Source organism: Perissodus microlepis, chromosome 22 (genome assembly GCF_051167445.1).
Source record: "Perissodus microlepis isolate ML-2025 ecotype Zambia chromosome 22, ASM5116744v1, whole genome shotgun sequence".
Lineage (NCBI taxonomy): Eukaryota > Metazoa > Chordata > Actinopteri > Cichliformes > Cichlidae > Perissodus > Perissodus microlepis.
Window position 1 is genome coordinate 20,252,923 of NC_140481.1, and position 16,152 is coordinate 20,269,074.

Sequence of the window (16,152 nt, forward strand, 5' to 3'; positions counted from 1 at the left end):
TTGCCATTTTGGAAGTGGGACAATGTAGGTTAAACCACATAAGGAACCAGTCACCTAAACTTAGGGACCTGTCCTCAACCATCTGGCAGTTGCTGTGAAATATAGCCCCAGTCACACAGGCCTACTCCAACTAGACTCCAACTACGCCATGAAAATGTGATGACTGCAGTGCTAATGCACAACTTTTACTTTGAAAGTGAACCTTTTCAAGTTTACTACCGCATGGTGAGTTGTTAGTGAGTATTTGCAGATGGATTGCTGTGCTCCATGGAAAATACTATTAAATGTTGCCTCCTGCCAGCAGTTATAGCCATTACAAGGAAGTTTTCGATGTAGCACCTACTTTGGGACCAGTTTCACCTAGCAGCAGCCAGCAACCTACAGCAACCACTTGCTCATCAGTTAAGGAAAACACATTTCTTCCTAGCAATCTCACATCTAGTGTGGCAGCAAATCCTCAGGCAATTTGTGCATGACATCATACAAGAAACTTCTATAGATAAAGGCCTAAATATGGCACTCATGCCTGCGCTTTAAGTTAGCTTAATGTTGAGACTGTTTCAATTGACCTACTTAATCTGTAGCTGTCTTTAAGCCCATTGTGAAGTCCTAACAAATTTTTATTTCAATTGGCAGGGACGGGGAATCAGCCAAAGCTTCAGAGAAACGGACTTTGCCATCGCTGGAAAATCCCAATAGCGGCGAAGGGGCTGTTACCGTAGTGATTGAGAAACCCAGCTTCCTGAAACTCAACAAGGAGGGGAAGGCCACCAGCACTACTGCTTCCTGTCAGGTGGAAAATGAGTCTGCTCTGTGATTGGCTGACTGCGCCGACAGACACTTTGCTGCAGAAACAACTTGATTTGTCATTGCTGATGGAAAAGACTCAAAGGTGTGCCTTGATGTGGATTTGCTTTGGTCCACTCTTGGCGTTTGTTCTGGCTTTAACAGGGTTTTTTTTTTTTAATTTAAATTTACATGTCACTCTGAAGAAAACATCACAGTCTACCGTGGGACCAGCGTCACATTAGACCAACTTACCCAACAAAAGTCATTCTGGTCCCAGTGCCGCTTCAGCTGTTGACGAAGTTCCTTCCACTTATCCCTTACGGACTTTTGATCGATCAGGGTCGTCCAGGATTGAGTAATTAATTGGCCGTCGTTTTAAGGACAGGTTGTCTCCTGTCTCTCAGGGCCTCTAGGAGGTGCTACTGAGCAGCCACCTGGACAGGAAACTTCAGGGGACTCACATACATACTCATTCAAACCCTCACACGCACACATTTCCTCATCTAAGTTCAACACAGTCGAATGAACACCCTAATAATGAACTCTATCGATGAACATTAGTCCTTGAAGCTGCAATCATTACAAAATGCTGAAAATCGTTCTTCCGCACTGTGGAGTCAGGTTGATTGAGTTTTTGCTTCGTGATGTGGACGCTGATTTACGAGAATGTGTGTGTCTGCTGACTTAAAACACCAAAACAACCCCAACAACACAGTCGGCTTTGCGGGACATTGCAGCGACACTAGCTTTAAGACTCTAAAGACTTTTGGAAGTGGCATTTTTTGAAATCGCAAGCCCGAAGCCTGGTTCCTGGGGAATTTATTGACCATAAAATTGATGCTGTTGCCCTCTTTCATATGGCAGGACTGACAAAATCTTTAATTCAGCCTTCAACGCGGGGAAAAGAGGACAATAATTCAGAGGATCTGCTCAGAAATATTGAGCAGGAGAATAAAGTCGCATGTATATCGAACGATAAAACGACAGTCAAAAAATACGCATGTTTACCGGGTGATATTCGACAAGCGTGAAAGTAAGAGCCTAGATGCAGTGTGTGCAGTATATGGGGCATTACAATCAAATATTGTTTTCAAGATTTAGTGAGGAACCACAGTGATGTTTCTGTTTGTTTTGACTAATCAAACTAACCTATGCTGCATGTTAGACTAGCTGAGGAGCGACAAACCAAACACCAGAGAGGAAGAGAAAAAGGAAACCGAGTTGTTCTCCTTTTCTTTACTTTTTCGCTTATTTTTTTGTTTGTTTGTTTTAAAAAAGATACTGTCAGCATAAAGTTTGCCACTCACTGCACATTGTTGGAAAAGAAATGTCACAAGGTTCAGCTAGAACAGTGTTACCTTTTGGATTTGGGGCTCTAATATTTTTTATGGATGCTGAATTTTATGGAAATGTTTTAAAAAAGGCAAACAAATCTCCATTGTGTTGACAGTAGTCATTTATGACAACAGTTTAAGGCTTGTTGCTTAAGCTTCAAGAGAAGGTCATGGCCCTGTTGTGGGTCTTTCCACGTCACCAAAAGAAGAACAGAGTAGATTCTATATTTTTCAAAGCAGACCCGGACCCGGTTTTAAGCACTGTAACTTTCACAGAACAAAAGATAGCACCAAGAATTTAGAGTTTCACTAATTTTGATTGAAGTGTTGTGACATTTATTTTACAATACAGTCAAAAGGCTTTGGGAAAAATGGTTAAATCTGCTGCGGTAGCCACAGCAAAGGAAGCAAAACTGCCGAGTTTAGCAATCCTTAAAGCCGGGATAGATACGAAGACCTTGATGACTGAGTGTGCGATGACGTTAAACGATCTTAATCTTCTGAATGTTTCTTTAGCTGATTATGCTGGACATGTAAAAAGTCATTTTAAAGTGTTGTGTTGTTTGTGCCCCGATAAATCAGGCCTTTAGTTGCAATAAGGACCCTTGTTGATCAGAGTACTGTGCAGAGCTTGTGCAGGCTGAGCAGGGTTGTTGGTGGTGGTGCATATTTTTGGGTCAGTTTTCCTTTCATTTCAATCAGCTGAAGCAAGCAGCTTGAAGGGAAACAAAATGTAAATTGCAGTGGGGGTGGTGACTAAATAGAAAGAACTGTTTGTATGTAAAGCATTTAGTGGAAAAGGTGTTTTTATTTTGGGTTTTTTTTTAAACTTGGGTGACTTTAGAAGAGAATTCAGAGGATGGCTTTTTTTGGAGGGGGGGACGTGTTTGTGATTTTTCACTCATGTGCAAAGTTTAACATTTTCTTCTAATACTAATTCGATTCCTTCCATACTTTCAGGTACATTGAATCAGAGAGTAAGATAAAACATTGCTAAGATTGGATGTTTTAAAAAACGGCCCCTGCAGCCATTAGCGCAATAAAATATTCTGAATAAACATAAAAAAATAATTTAAAAAATCAACTTTGGGGTTATGGAGCTTTGCATGCGACGACAACGATATGCATGTTCAGAACACCAAAGTATGACTGTACAAATCACTCGAGCTATTTTCTTTAATCGTAATAGGTCAGGGATGTATTTTCTAATGCACGGCTGGATGTTTGTGTCTTTTTGTTTTCGTTTGAACTTAAACGTGTTTAAAAAAAAAATTAAACGCAACATGTACTCTTTAAGCTGAAGCATTGTGCTTGGTCTGGGTCAGTACACTCCTAACAGGTGAGCGAGTTTTAAACATCCACTTTATCACTTTTCAAGCTGGAAAGTGAAGAAATGTGTTACAGGATGAGACATCCTTCATTACAAGTGTAGGTTAGAGACTCCTGGCCGTGAATACTTGAAGTGCAACTAGAGTGTTTGTGTTCCAATGCAGTGAGAAAGTAGTTGATTTTATGGGGAAGTGGGGGGGTTGTTGTTCCAATGATGTCCCAAGCCTTTTATCACAGACTCTGGAATGTTCCGGCGACTCGGTTCAGCTCAGCCGCTTCGCTTGGCCTGCTGGGAGATTGAGTTCTTAACCTCTGATTCCATCTGGTGACTTAAAATGTTAATGTTTTTTTTTTGTTTGTTTGTTTGTTTGTTTTAAAGTCAACGAATGTGAGTTTTGTTTTTGGTTTTGATGTTTGACGATCCAGGGTGGGAGTCCTGACATTGCACAGAACTTGCACATAAGTAAAAAAAAACAACAAAACAAGTAGAACTTTATTGCAAAAGGAGGAAAAAAAAACAAGTAACTGTGGATATTTATTTTTTGAGCTTTCTTGTCTATAAAGGACATTTAGTTTGCAAATGAGTAAATTAAAGCTATTCTATTTGCTGTTACAGGTGAACTGGACTTTGTGTGTGTGCGTGTGTGTGAGAGAGTGTGTGTGTGTGTGAGAGAGAGAGAGAGCATAGGTCCTCTCACAGCTGGCAAAGCAAAAAGACAGCAGTGTGTTAAAACTGTCATCTCAGTGTTCACTTTTTGGTCCTGGTTCTCTGTTCTGCAATCACTTGGTTTACACTTAGCTCTGGAATCGATGGCGATGATGCCTGAAGTCTTTTTTTTGTCTCTGTTCTGTTGTTTTAATTCAACTAGAAACTTTTTTTTGTGTGTGTTGTGTTTTATTTGAATCCTAGGCAGAGCCACACACGTCAAATTTTGGCCTTTGTACATTTTCAGTGTTTGCTCTCCACCGTCCGCATCACTGAATAAATGTGGAGACGCGGTGATGCTGTTTCATATTTCCTGGCAGCAGCGTGGCGGCCATGCAGTCAGTCCAGCCTCTGTGCATGCGTGTTTGTGGCTCTGCCTTTAGTAAACTGTGTGTTAATGACGGAGGAGAGCGATGCCTATATACTTTGATTTTGATAGAGATTAAATCAAGATGAATACTTAAAGAATGGGAAAGTAAATATACGCAGTGTACTATATATAATATGCCTTGTTATTTGGAAAAAAAAGATGTAAATATACATATTTCTCTTTTAGTTTCTTCTTTTTTTGCTGCTATAAAAAAGATGATTATTTTTGTTAGTAGTGTTGTTTTCTATATAAAGTCTGTATATATATCTCTATGTTATGTAAATATGCTTGAGCCTTCATATGTAGGACTCTGGATGAACACTGTATGGAACGCACCTTAAACTCTGTTCAGAAGCAAACAACCAATGACGTTTTTCATCATTTGGCATTTTCACTCAGAATTCAAAATGTGACAAGAATCAATAATAAAGAAGGGTCTCACCATACAGGCAAAAAAAGAGAAAAAAATCAGCTCTGGATGAAAATAAAAGTTCATTTGATCAAAAAAGATTTCTGCATCTGGGAGTGTCTCACTTCATAAAGACATAAATATACAGTGATAGCCACAAAATACTTGTTTTTATATGCAATAATAATCAGAGAAACAAATTCATTTTAAAAATAGAACGTTTTTAATACTTAGAGGAAAATGCTTTGCAGTGCATTTAAAATGAGTTGAGAAAGATGCTCAGAAAGGTCTTGATCTTGAGTGTAACTGTTAGTTTACGCTCATTAGTATTACATTGCAAAAAATTTTGCCAATAATGAAATATTAAGGGATAACAGTGTCTAAAAAACATGTTAATGAAATGCACTAATGTCCTTCTGTATATTGTTACCTCGCTTATTATCTTTTGGGAGTCTTAAGCTCTAAGCAGACTGGTTTTATCAGGCTTGATGCACATTTTCTTGCAAGTAAAAGAGCATCTTATTCCTTGGAAAGTAAGATTTCTGTAAAATATTAATTACATGTTAGTTAGAGAATTTTCATTCTTAATTATTAAGATTTGGCAAGCATTTCCAAATCATGCTTTTTTTTTTTGTAAAGGAGGTATTTAGAGTATTTTTATCTGAAGAAATGATAAAACTCAATTGCACTTCAACAGAAACAGAAATCTGCACAACAGCTAAGGGTGTAATTCCCCTGTAATCAAATGTAATTAATTAATTAATTTTTAAAAATTACAACTTTTAAATTTTTTTATTTGTATTACATACAAATACAAATTTGAGTTGTGGATAAGTCATTTCGAATTGCACCTAAACAGGAAAGGAGACACAAAGTACTTGAATTATTCACAGAATAATTTGTGTCTACTTAAAAGTTAGGCGCAAATCAAAATTACTGATACACTGTGTAAGATTACTTAGAAACCACTTACATTTAATTACAGTAATTAATTGTTGCAAATAAAAATACAAAAATAGAATATGTTAAAATTCCCCTTAATTACATAGAAATTACACCCTTAGTTGTGAGCTGTAATATAAAGTGTTATTTAGTTTTTATACTAAACAAAGTAAATAAATTGTGATCCATTGAAGCTAACGACCAGGTTTACTCCAAAAAAGCAAATATAAAAATAATTCTGTTTTTGTGACCTCGCTCGTGTTTTTGTTTGCTTGTTTTTTGTTGGAATGCATGTGACTGTTGGTGAAGCAACCTGCTGGTCTGCAGTTTCAAGACATTTTTTCATGTGCCAATAAAAATCTTTACTCAGCGTCTTCAAAGCAGCTAATTTGGTTTCCCATGATGCATTGCGGTTAGACCGCTGAGAAGGAAGAGGAAAACTGGGAAAAACATTTTGTTGTGCAGAATCAGATTTCTAGCGCACACAAACGCACATGCACTGCACACACTCGGTCAAAGCTTTGGCTGTTTCCATGAAGAGAAGCCAGAGAAGGAACCTGAAACTGGTGTGTGTGTTTAACCCAGACTCATCATGTGGCAGCAGGGCCAGCTGATGGTAAGTATTTATGTGTGTGTGTGTGTGTGTGTGTGTGTGTGTGTGTGTGTGTGTGTGTGTGTGTGTGTGTGTGTGTGCGTGTGAACTTTGATGACCTGCTGCTTCTCTGGAAGGATGATGGAGGGAAATGCCACTCAATTTAATGTCTCACATTCCTGCTATGACTGACACCTCATAGCTCGACTCTAATATCGTCAATGAAAACTAAACAAAGAGTTTTATGCACTTAATACACAAATCCATTGAAATCTTGTGTAGGAGAGTAGTCATAAATCGTTTTTTAATTTATAAATTAAATTCATAATTCACAATTTTTTTCCACCCTGCTTTAGAACACACAGATATTTCAGTGGATAACAGCAGCAGCTATGAAATAACATAATCTGTTATTGGGTAATGTTATTTTTCATGAACAGCTCCACTGTTAATCAGTGCCAGTGTGATTGTTCTGGGTGACATTCTTCCACCGCAGGGAGATGCTGTCCTCTGGTGGAGTACACCTAGTACCAGCTTGGACCCCATTTCTGCCTTAATCCTTTGTAGCACAGATTCATCAAGTGCTGCAAACATTCCAGAGATTTTGGTGCATATTGACACGACAGCATCAAAGTTACTGCAGATTTGTTTGGCTGCAATCCATGATGTGAATCTCCTGTTCCACCACATCCCTTTACCAGTGCTTTACCAGATTGAGACCTGATGACAGTGGAGGCCATCTGAGCACAGCAATCAGGTGATGGAGACACTGTGGTCATAAAGCAATAGAGATGATCATGAACAATACTCAGGTAGGCTCAAGTGTTTAACCAGGAGTTAAAAGAATGTACCTAATAAAGTTGCTGGTGACTATTTCTTTTATTAACAACAGCTACAGCCAAATAATTTAATTGCAAAAAGTACCACCATCTCTGCATTTTCTTTATATAAATCATTTAATATACTAAACAAGATAAACAAGTCAGTAAAAATAGCAGACACTGACTCAAAAACAAGCAATGCTGAGACAAACAAACAAGGAGAAGAAGAAGAAAATGAATTTATGATAAAGTGACTTTATGTTAGTACATAGTTTGATTGATGCATCCATTTCATAAACATTTAACTTGCATCTACCAAGTCCTGAATTATGAGGAAGATGTGTGATCACAGCCTCTAAAGTGTAGCCTAAATTTAAATCCAGCCAAATAACCTGATGTACTAGAAACAAAGCAGTGCTTTTGTTTTTCATCATTTCCTGTCTTTGTGATGCTGACATAAGTCCATTTAATAATTTTTTAAATTATTAACAAGTCATTAAAAGAACATCACACTGTGTATCCCTAAATGTTTATACACACACATTTATCCTATTTATGTGTCTCGAGACTTCAACCCTCTGAAAGTCTCTTTTCTTTGCTCATAACTCTTTCTGTTATTCTTCATTTTAATGTTGCAAATGTCATTTTTGAAGGCTTTCAACATTCAGTGTGACCCAATACAGACATATTGATGAATCAGTGTCAAATACATCCTAAAAAATCAAAGCAGTCAAATAAATGGTCTACAAAAGTACACAAAAGGAGTATTTCCATTCTAAAGTGTAGGATTTAGTCACGGTAGTCTGCCGGATTTACCCACTATACAACTTTTTGTTTTTATTTCTAATGGAAAAATTTTAGTTTAAAAAAAGAGTGAGAAAGGGAATAAAGGGACAGGTAAAGCCTTGTTTAACTCACATTGTGTGCAGGAATTTACAAAGAGTGTTAAAGAAGTATCCAGACAGAACGATGACTAAATAAAAAGCTTGTTTGTGAATAAAAGGGGTTTTTTCCCCCCTAGTCAATCTGAATTTTTTACATTACAAACTTTGATGAGGTGCCACTGGAACACAAGCCAAACATCAACTCCCCACATACATAGTTTTTTTTTCTGTGTGTAATCCAGCAGCTTTTGAAACTTGAAGCAGTGTAAGTTCATTGGTTTCACAGCAAAACAAACTCGACATGTGTCACTGTCTCCAGCTGTCTCTCTGAACTGTGCCATCACTGGTTTCTGAAACATGGCCGCCTGTCCAATCAGAGTGGTGTGCGCTGGCTGTAGAGAGGGGTGCGCTTGTGAGCGTTAGTGTGGCTATGCTCTGAGCTATCGCCAGTGCCGTACCCGAGCATTTATTCAGCGAATTCCTCTCCCCTTCGACGCCACTTGTAAACCCCACCTCCCCGTCCTCCTCTCTGCCTCCCCTTCTCCTGGTCCTCCACATTCTCTTGAAGCTGTCCGTCACAAAGCAGTAAACCACTGGATCCAGGCAGCTGTTCAGGCTGCTCAAGGTCACGGTGATGTGATAGGCAAGCACATCCCTCGCCCCTTGCCCGGGCGCCTGCCCCGTCACTCTGAACTGGAAGTAAACCAGCACCTGGCGGACGTGGAAGGGTGTGAAACACACAGTGAAGACCACCAGGACGGTGGCCAAAAGCCTGATGGCACGAGTCCTCCTCACCCTGCTCTGGTGGGGCATCCCGCTGTGGCTGGAGGAGAGAAAACAGGTGACGCGCAGAGTGAAGACCACCACGGCGAGCAGGGGGAGGAGAAACTCCAGGATGGTGAGATAGAAGAGGGCAGGGAGGACCATGCAGGAGGAACTGAACTCCAAAGCTGTGGTCTAGAGAGAGAAGGAGAAAGAAAAAGGAGAGCGATTCTATCATGATTTAACCTTTTAGCATTTTTAGCTTGTCTCAGCTTGACAGTCTTGTCAGCTCTCCTCTTCTTTAGATCCTGACTGTTCTGTAAACCAAGATGCCTCCTACTTTACTTGCAACCTCATGAAAATCCTTATTTGATTAATTGACGGTCATCACTGATAAGTTTTAATACTCAGGATAATTTAAAATTGCCCCCTCCCCCCCAAACTAAATCTGCATCATTAACCAATTCATAGACTAAATTATGAACTCAATTATTGCAATTAATTTATTTCTCTTTTTAGGTTTATTTTGTGAATTTATACACTGAGAGCTCATCCTGTGTGTGCTGTGTTTTTAGTGTGTCTCTTCACCTGAAAAGAGTAGGTGACCACGACTGCAATGAACCACACGGTGGCACTGACACACCTTGCCGCTCCTATGGTCCTCCATCGATGAAGGGTACTGGATGCGTGGACGACAGCGAGGTACCGATCGATACAGATGCTGAATAGAAAGCCATCAGTGAATATTGATAGAGGGGACATATTATTCCAATTTATTTTTTGATAAATTTGAATACTAGGCTTCTTTAAGGCTTCACTCCTTAAAACCCTGCCTTTCTTCTGATTGGCTGCCCCTTGCCTGGCTTCCACAAACAAAAGCTTCTTTCATCTCAGTCCTAGCCTGAGATGACGGTATAAGGAAATCCATGCCAAACTGATATCACCTTGACACAAGAACACCTTGGAAATCAAGAAATTAGACCAGCCAGAAGCCGAACTTTTGGTCCACAGGGTTATCTGTGTGTGTTACCACATTGAATATGAGCATCCAACTAAAAGAATGCACATAACTAAAAATAATGAAAAGCCTAACAGCTCTTCATTATGTGATAAATGAGGTTATGACTCACCCACCTGGTCAGAAACAGGATACTACAGTACATATTGACAAAGTAGCTGAAGGTGTGGACGTATGAGCAGGCCACACAGCTCCCTCCACTGTGGTACAGAGCGATGCGAGCTGGCAGCGACAGAGCCACCAGCAGGTCAGCCACGGCCAGGTTTATGGTGTAAACCACGGAGGCTGAAGAGTGTGCAGAGGCACCGCAGAAAACGTAGAGAGCCAGGCTGTTGAGGACCACCCCAACCACCAGCATCAGACAGTTAAACACCTGCAGCAGGGAGGGATGGACCCTTAGTTTATTGGTCATGCAGAGCTACTTGCATATTTAAAGGCTTAGTGTCTTCTCAGTTTGGGATATTCTGGAGTCTTTTCTTGGTAAATTTAATCTATTCAATTTATTTAGGCAGGGTCCTTGCTTTTATCTGCTTACCCTAAACAAGTGTAAAAACAACTTAAGGAACTGCACAGAAATAGCAAATACTGGAGTGTAATATAAGATTTATTCAGCATTTGATCTTACCATCAGAAAAACCCAGACGGTGTAGAAATCTTGATACAGCTGCATGTCCAGGTGGGCTAACCTGTGCAGGTTTGTGGTCCCCCATTCCTGGTCCCAGGTGTTGCAGTTAGTTTGGTGTGAGTTGAAAAGTGACAGGAGAGGCTCAGCAGTGGAGCTGGAGCTGATGTTGGCGAGAAGGCTCTCCATTGGTTGGAAAAAATGAATGACAGGTAGGCTGGTGAGAATCAGGAAGTGAAGATGTAAAAAAAAAAAAAAAAAAAAAAAAGATTTACAATGTTTTACTTAAATCAATAAATACAAATAAAAGCAAATTACAATGTCTATATTATGTTGTGTCAACTTTAGGGGAATAATTCCTTTACTATAGTAGTAATCTCAACTGGAAGTCCAGTCTAACATCTGCTTTCACACTTTCAAGGTATTATTTCCATGACAATAATGCAAAATCCTTTAGAAAGCTAGTTATTGGAACTGGGATTGTGTTACCACACTGTTAATGTATGAATAAAACAACTGCTTGTTGTTATTTTCAGTTAAAAAACCCACAATAATAATGAAGCAAGTGGACTAAATAAAGAGAAATACAGTCACCAAAAGTGATTTGAGTGACTGGACGTGGTATGACTGTTGGTGCCAGATGAAGTAGTCTGAGTATTCCAGAAACTGCTGATCTACTGGGATTTTCCCATGCAATCGGGCGATCGTGGCTCAAGAGTTGGGAGTTCGCCTTGTAATCGGAAGGTTGCCGGTTCGAGCCCCGGCTCGGACAGTCTCGGTCGTTGTGTCCTTGGGCAAGACACTTCACCTACCGCCTACTGGTGTTGGCCAGAAGGGCCGATGGCGCGATATGGCAGCCTCGCTTCTGTCAGTCTGCCCCAGGGCAGCTGTGGCTACAACTGTAGCTTGCCTCCACCAGTGAGTGAATGGGTGGATGACTGGGTGTGTAAAGCGCTTTGGGGTCCCTAGGCGGGACTAGTAAAAGCGCTATACAAATAAAGGCCATTTACCATTTAACCATTTCAGAATGATCCAAAAGACGAGAAAATATCCTGTGAGTGGCAGTTCATGATGTCAGAGGCCAGAGGAAACTGACCAGACTACTTTGGGCTGATAGGAAGACAGTATCTCAAAAATACTCAAAAAGAACAAGTCAAGGCATGAAGAGCTTTTTTTGGATGCATAACATGCCCAAGCTTGAAACAGATTGACTACAGCCAGTGTTGGGAAGGTTACTTTTAAAATGTATTCCATTACAGATTACAGAATACACGCCCCAAAATGTATTCTGTAACGTATTCCGTTATGTTACTCAATGACAGTAACGTATTCTGAATACTTTGGATTACTTAATATATTATCATGCTTTTTAAAACTACGTGAATGTACTATTGCTGTGTGATTTATTACTATTACTGAAGGTCCGCGGCTCTGAACCTTAGTAAAGGGACCTCTGACTAATACGGCGGGGTCCGTGTCGGCTCGTAGCCGAAAAATAGCTTTACTTTGTTGTGTGGGTCAACTTTTCTTGCGAGAGACAGAGAGAGGCGTTGAAAGACTGCTCCAACGGAACTTATTGTTTTCGGAGGAAAACACGAACACGGTGTACAGTCGAGTCTTAATAGCTTACTTACAACTGGGCTCGTCAGGCACTCTTCTTGGCTGCAGTGGTTATTATTATATTTACATGCTTCCAGCTCCCGTTTCTGCTTGATGACTGCTCGTACTTTTCCACTCGCCTTTTTCTCCCTCCTCGCGCTCACAGACACATAACGTGTATGGCGGTCCATTCTCCCTGCAACACGGACTACACTGCCCATGAGGCTACATTCTTTAGAGCTATGCTTGTAGCATTCTGCCTGTTAGCTTAGCACAACAACAACAACAACAACAAAAAGGCGCTCTCTCACCCAGGAAACACACAGTCGCAGAGAGAGAGAGAGAGCGTCGCCCTGTAACCATGGCAACCGTAACGCTGCCGCCTGGGACAACAGAGCGTAGCTGTCAAACAAAACCCAAACAGTCCTGACCCGCGACAATATGAAACAGGAAAGTACCGCAGTGTAATCCATTTATTTCAACAAAGTAACTGTATTCTAAATACCACCTTTTTAAACGTAACTGTAACGGAATACAGTTACTCATATTTTGTATTTTAAATACGTAACGGCGGTACATGTATTCCGTTACTCCCCAACACTGACTACATCAGCAGAAGTCCATACTGATTGCTACTCCTCTCACCAAAATTGTACAATGCTGTCTGGTCTGATTAGTCTCAGTTTCTGCTGGTAAGGTCAGGTTTTGGTGTAAACAACATGAAAGCATGGATCCATCCTTCCTTGTACCAAAGGTGGTAGTGGTGATGATGTAATGGTGTGGAACGAATTTTCCTGGCACACTTTTGGCCCCTTAGTACTGAAAGATGATAGTTTATTGTTGCTGACCATGTCCATTTATGACCACAGAGTACACATTGTCTGATGGCTACTTCTAGCAGGATAACAAACCAGGCAACAAAGGTCAATCATTTCAAACTGGTTTCTTGAACATGACAGTGAGTTCACTGTACTCAGGTGTCTTCCACCATCACCGGATCTCAATCCAATAGAGCGCCTTTGAGATGTGGTGGAACAGGATGTTCACAATGATGTGCAGCTGACAAATCTGCAGCAACCGTGTGATGCTATCATGTCAATGTGGACCAAAATCTGCGAATAATGTTTTTAGTACCTTGCTAAATCCATGCCACAAAGAATTAAAGCAGTTGCGGAAGTAAAGTACTATTTCTTGATGCGTACCTCAAAAAATACTGTAGCACTTAAGGCATTTTTAATTATTTATTACTTTGTTAACGTAGTGAGGAAAATAAATCTTTCAGATTCTTGTCTTTTCTAAATGGTAAAAGCTTTTTAGGATTATGTCCAGACTCATTCTATCTACTTTTTTTAACCTTTTTTTCCCCCCCTCAGATTGTTCAGTAATATCAGGGCTTCTTCATTACAGCCTCCCGGCAGTAATTTAAAGACGGATGCCTTAACCTTTTATCTTGGACTCAGCCTTGGATACTGTATTGTAAATAGTTCCAAACAGCTTTGTTCTCCAAACTCACACACACACAAAGACACACACATACGCACACTAAAAACTAAAGGAGATAGCTGTGACTTCTAGGGATGAAAACATGGCCAACATCTGCAGAACTGAATCCAGGCAGAGAGACTTTGGAAATCCCGATCCTATAAACAATGTGCTCTTGTATCATAGAGGCAACTGTATCCATCTTCATCTCCTCCCTAAAAGGATGTGACACTCTCAACAAAGTTAAGTACACGACCGTGTATGTTACTTCAAAGATGGAGCACAGCATTAAGATGAACCCTGCCAGCGCACGCGGCTATTTAACACACCACTGACACGTGTTGTGTTGAACATGATGTAGATGATTGTCTTAACCCGATAAACGTGATCAGTGCGACACGTCCTGTTTAAAAAAACGGCTGGACTGTGTTCACTTTCAAGGGGCTTAAAGAAGTAAAAAGACTGGCCAAAAATAGTGTTGATATTTCAAAGCCAGGCGGGAACAGATAAAACAGTGTGATAAATAAGGCGTTATGACATTAGTGAATTTGTTATGTTCTGCTTAAGAAGAACTGGCCAAACAAGCTATTCATTAGTTGGCCAAAACTGTTTCACCCTTAACTTGAATGTACTAACTTTTCCCAGAGCTTTGAAACTTATCACACTCATTTTCTATGGAAATAAACTTGTTGTCATACAATCTCTGTAGTTGTTCTGAGTTCATCCAGAGCCCTTACAGGACCTTTAGCCAAGTTGGCTTAAAAGTTAGTTTCAGCTTGTTTCATCTGATGAATCACGGGGGATAAAATGATTTATTTTTCTCTCAGCAAATCTGTGGAGCTCCCCTGGCAGAGCTTGCACATCACATACAAGCAACTCAAGTCCTTTAAGAAGCAGCCTGGATTTGAGTCTGCCCATCATTCATCTTCTCCATCACACTTTCTTTTCTACTCTGAACTGTTCCTATTAATGCGTTTCTAAAAGCCCCAAATTAAATCTCACAAAAAGTGTTTATTTAGTCTTGACTGTTCGACATCAGAAAAAACATACATTAAAAATATCATCCTTTACTTTAATGAAAATAATTTTATAAAAGTCTTAAATAATGTCATATTTTACTCAGCAGATCCTCTCATTTTGGCCAAAAGTGTCTTTCCTTATAAAAACCAGAGACGGATGAGCTCCCACTGGATAACATGTGCCGCTGAGAGAGGTCTTTCCACTCTTCATCATCATAAGACAGTTAGATAAAACATGACTGTCAGCCTGGATTTTAAAAAAGAAAAAAACTCTCCAAGCAGCTATCTTCTTTGAAACTTCATAGTTATGGTAAAATATGTGACAAAATTATTATATAAAAGATAAACCAGTGAATGACTCTGAAGCCTGCAAATGTTTTTTAACATAGTGTTAATCATTGCTGCCCAGCACCTGCAGACTTTACAGATGCAGATGTGCATTTGCTTCTTAGATTCACTTTTAAATGAAATGATTAGAACATAAAAAATCATATCTAAATCTATAGGGTCTGCCTTTGAGCTAAACCCTCACAAGTTAAATTTAGGCATTTTAAACTTTACATTATGCACTCTTAAAAGAATGAAAGCTCCTTTTTGTGTACAATTTCCAATGAAAAAATAAAAACAGTAATATGCATGTACCAGAGGGAAAGTACTGTACTGTAATCTCCAGGAGGACAAATGTACACAAGGAACCTTAAAACTGCTGCTCAGAAAATGAGGCAAAGTAATGCAGACTATTGTCCTCCTGATCGTTAGGTACAAAAACCATAACCAGAAAAAAAACAAAATAGAATCAAAGTCAAATAATGATGACTGAATGGACGTACCTGGACGTACCTGGAGAAGAGAAAAAGTGGTGAAAACAAATCCTCATGCAGTAGACTTGTGCAAAAGTCCTTGTTGTCCGATTATATAAATTAAGAGCTCCTCAGTTGCTTTTAATTTCATACTTTTATCTTCTCTTCATTTCGTCCATCCTTTGTTCTTTCAGTAATTTGCTAAAAGGTAAGGAAAGAATAGGCCCAGAGAGTCAGATGTGGTGCTTTGGGGCGGAGAGCGTCCTCCAATGGAAAGTAAAGTTCAACAGGCGGACCTCCTCTTTCCATCTCTTTCATATCACGTATTACAGAAAATGTAATGAAGATGTATCAAAAATGTTAACTTCTTTCATTTTCTTTCTTGTCATTCCCCATCTTCCTCCACCTTTCTGTTTTGTCTCATAATATCTCCCATTTTCCACCTCTTTAGTTTGAGCTCTCGTCGAATAGGACATCTTCTAATATATTTCATCTGAAACAGGGATTTGGAAAGGCAATGCAAAGACAAGGCTTGAGCGTCCAAGGTGTCGAAAAGCAGAAGAGGAACACATAAGTGGATGGATAACAGTTGGATTGGGAATAACAAGAAAAGAGTAAGTGGCTGGCAGGCTAAAAGGAGGAGGAAAAATTAGAAAGAGCTGGCCGGAAGACTG

General features: G+C 39.8%; 2 protein-coding genes across 2 annotated transcripts in view; one reads left to right on the forward strand and one right to left on the reverse strand.

The window, feature by feature from the left end:
- slc45a4a (solute carrier family 45 member 4a) overlaps positions 1 to 6,253 on the forward strand; it is a 54,544-nt gene extending 48,291 nt beyond the window's left edge. The window contains exon 16 of the mRNA XM_084920282.1: positions 637 to 6,253. Coding sequence (XP_084776408.1) covers positions 637 to 817 — 181 coding nt within the window. The 3' untranslated portion in view covers positions 818 to 6,253. The remainder of the gene's footprint in view (positions 1 to 636) is intronic.
- Positions 6,254 to 6,821: 568 nt separating this feature from the next.
- LOC146362976 (G-protein coupled receptor 20-like) lies at positions 6,822 to 12,491 on the reverse strand. The gene is made up of 5 exons (XM_084920283.1): positions 12,213 to 12,491; positions 10,582 to 10,795; positions 10,073 to 10,329; positions 9,527 to 9,659; positions 6,822 to 9,133 (listed from the first exon to the last, which is right to left on the reverse strand). The coding sequence occupies exons 2-5, from the start codon at positions 10,765 to 10,767 to the stop codon at positions 8,483 to 8,485; spliced, it is 1,227 nt and encodes a 408-aa protein (XP_084776409.1). The 5' UTR covers positions 10,768 to 10,795; positions 12,213 to 12,491; the 3' UTR covers positions 6,822 to 8,482.
- Between the last annotated feature and the right edge of the window lie 3,661 nt (positions 12,492 to 16,152).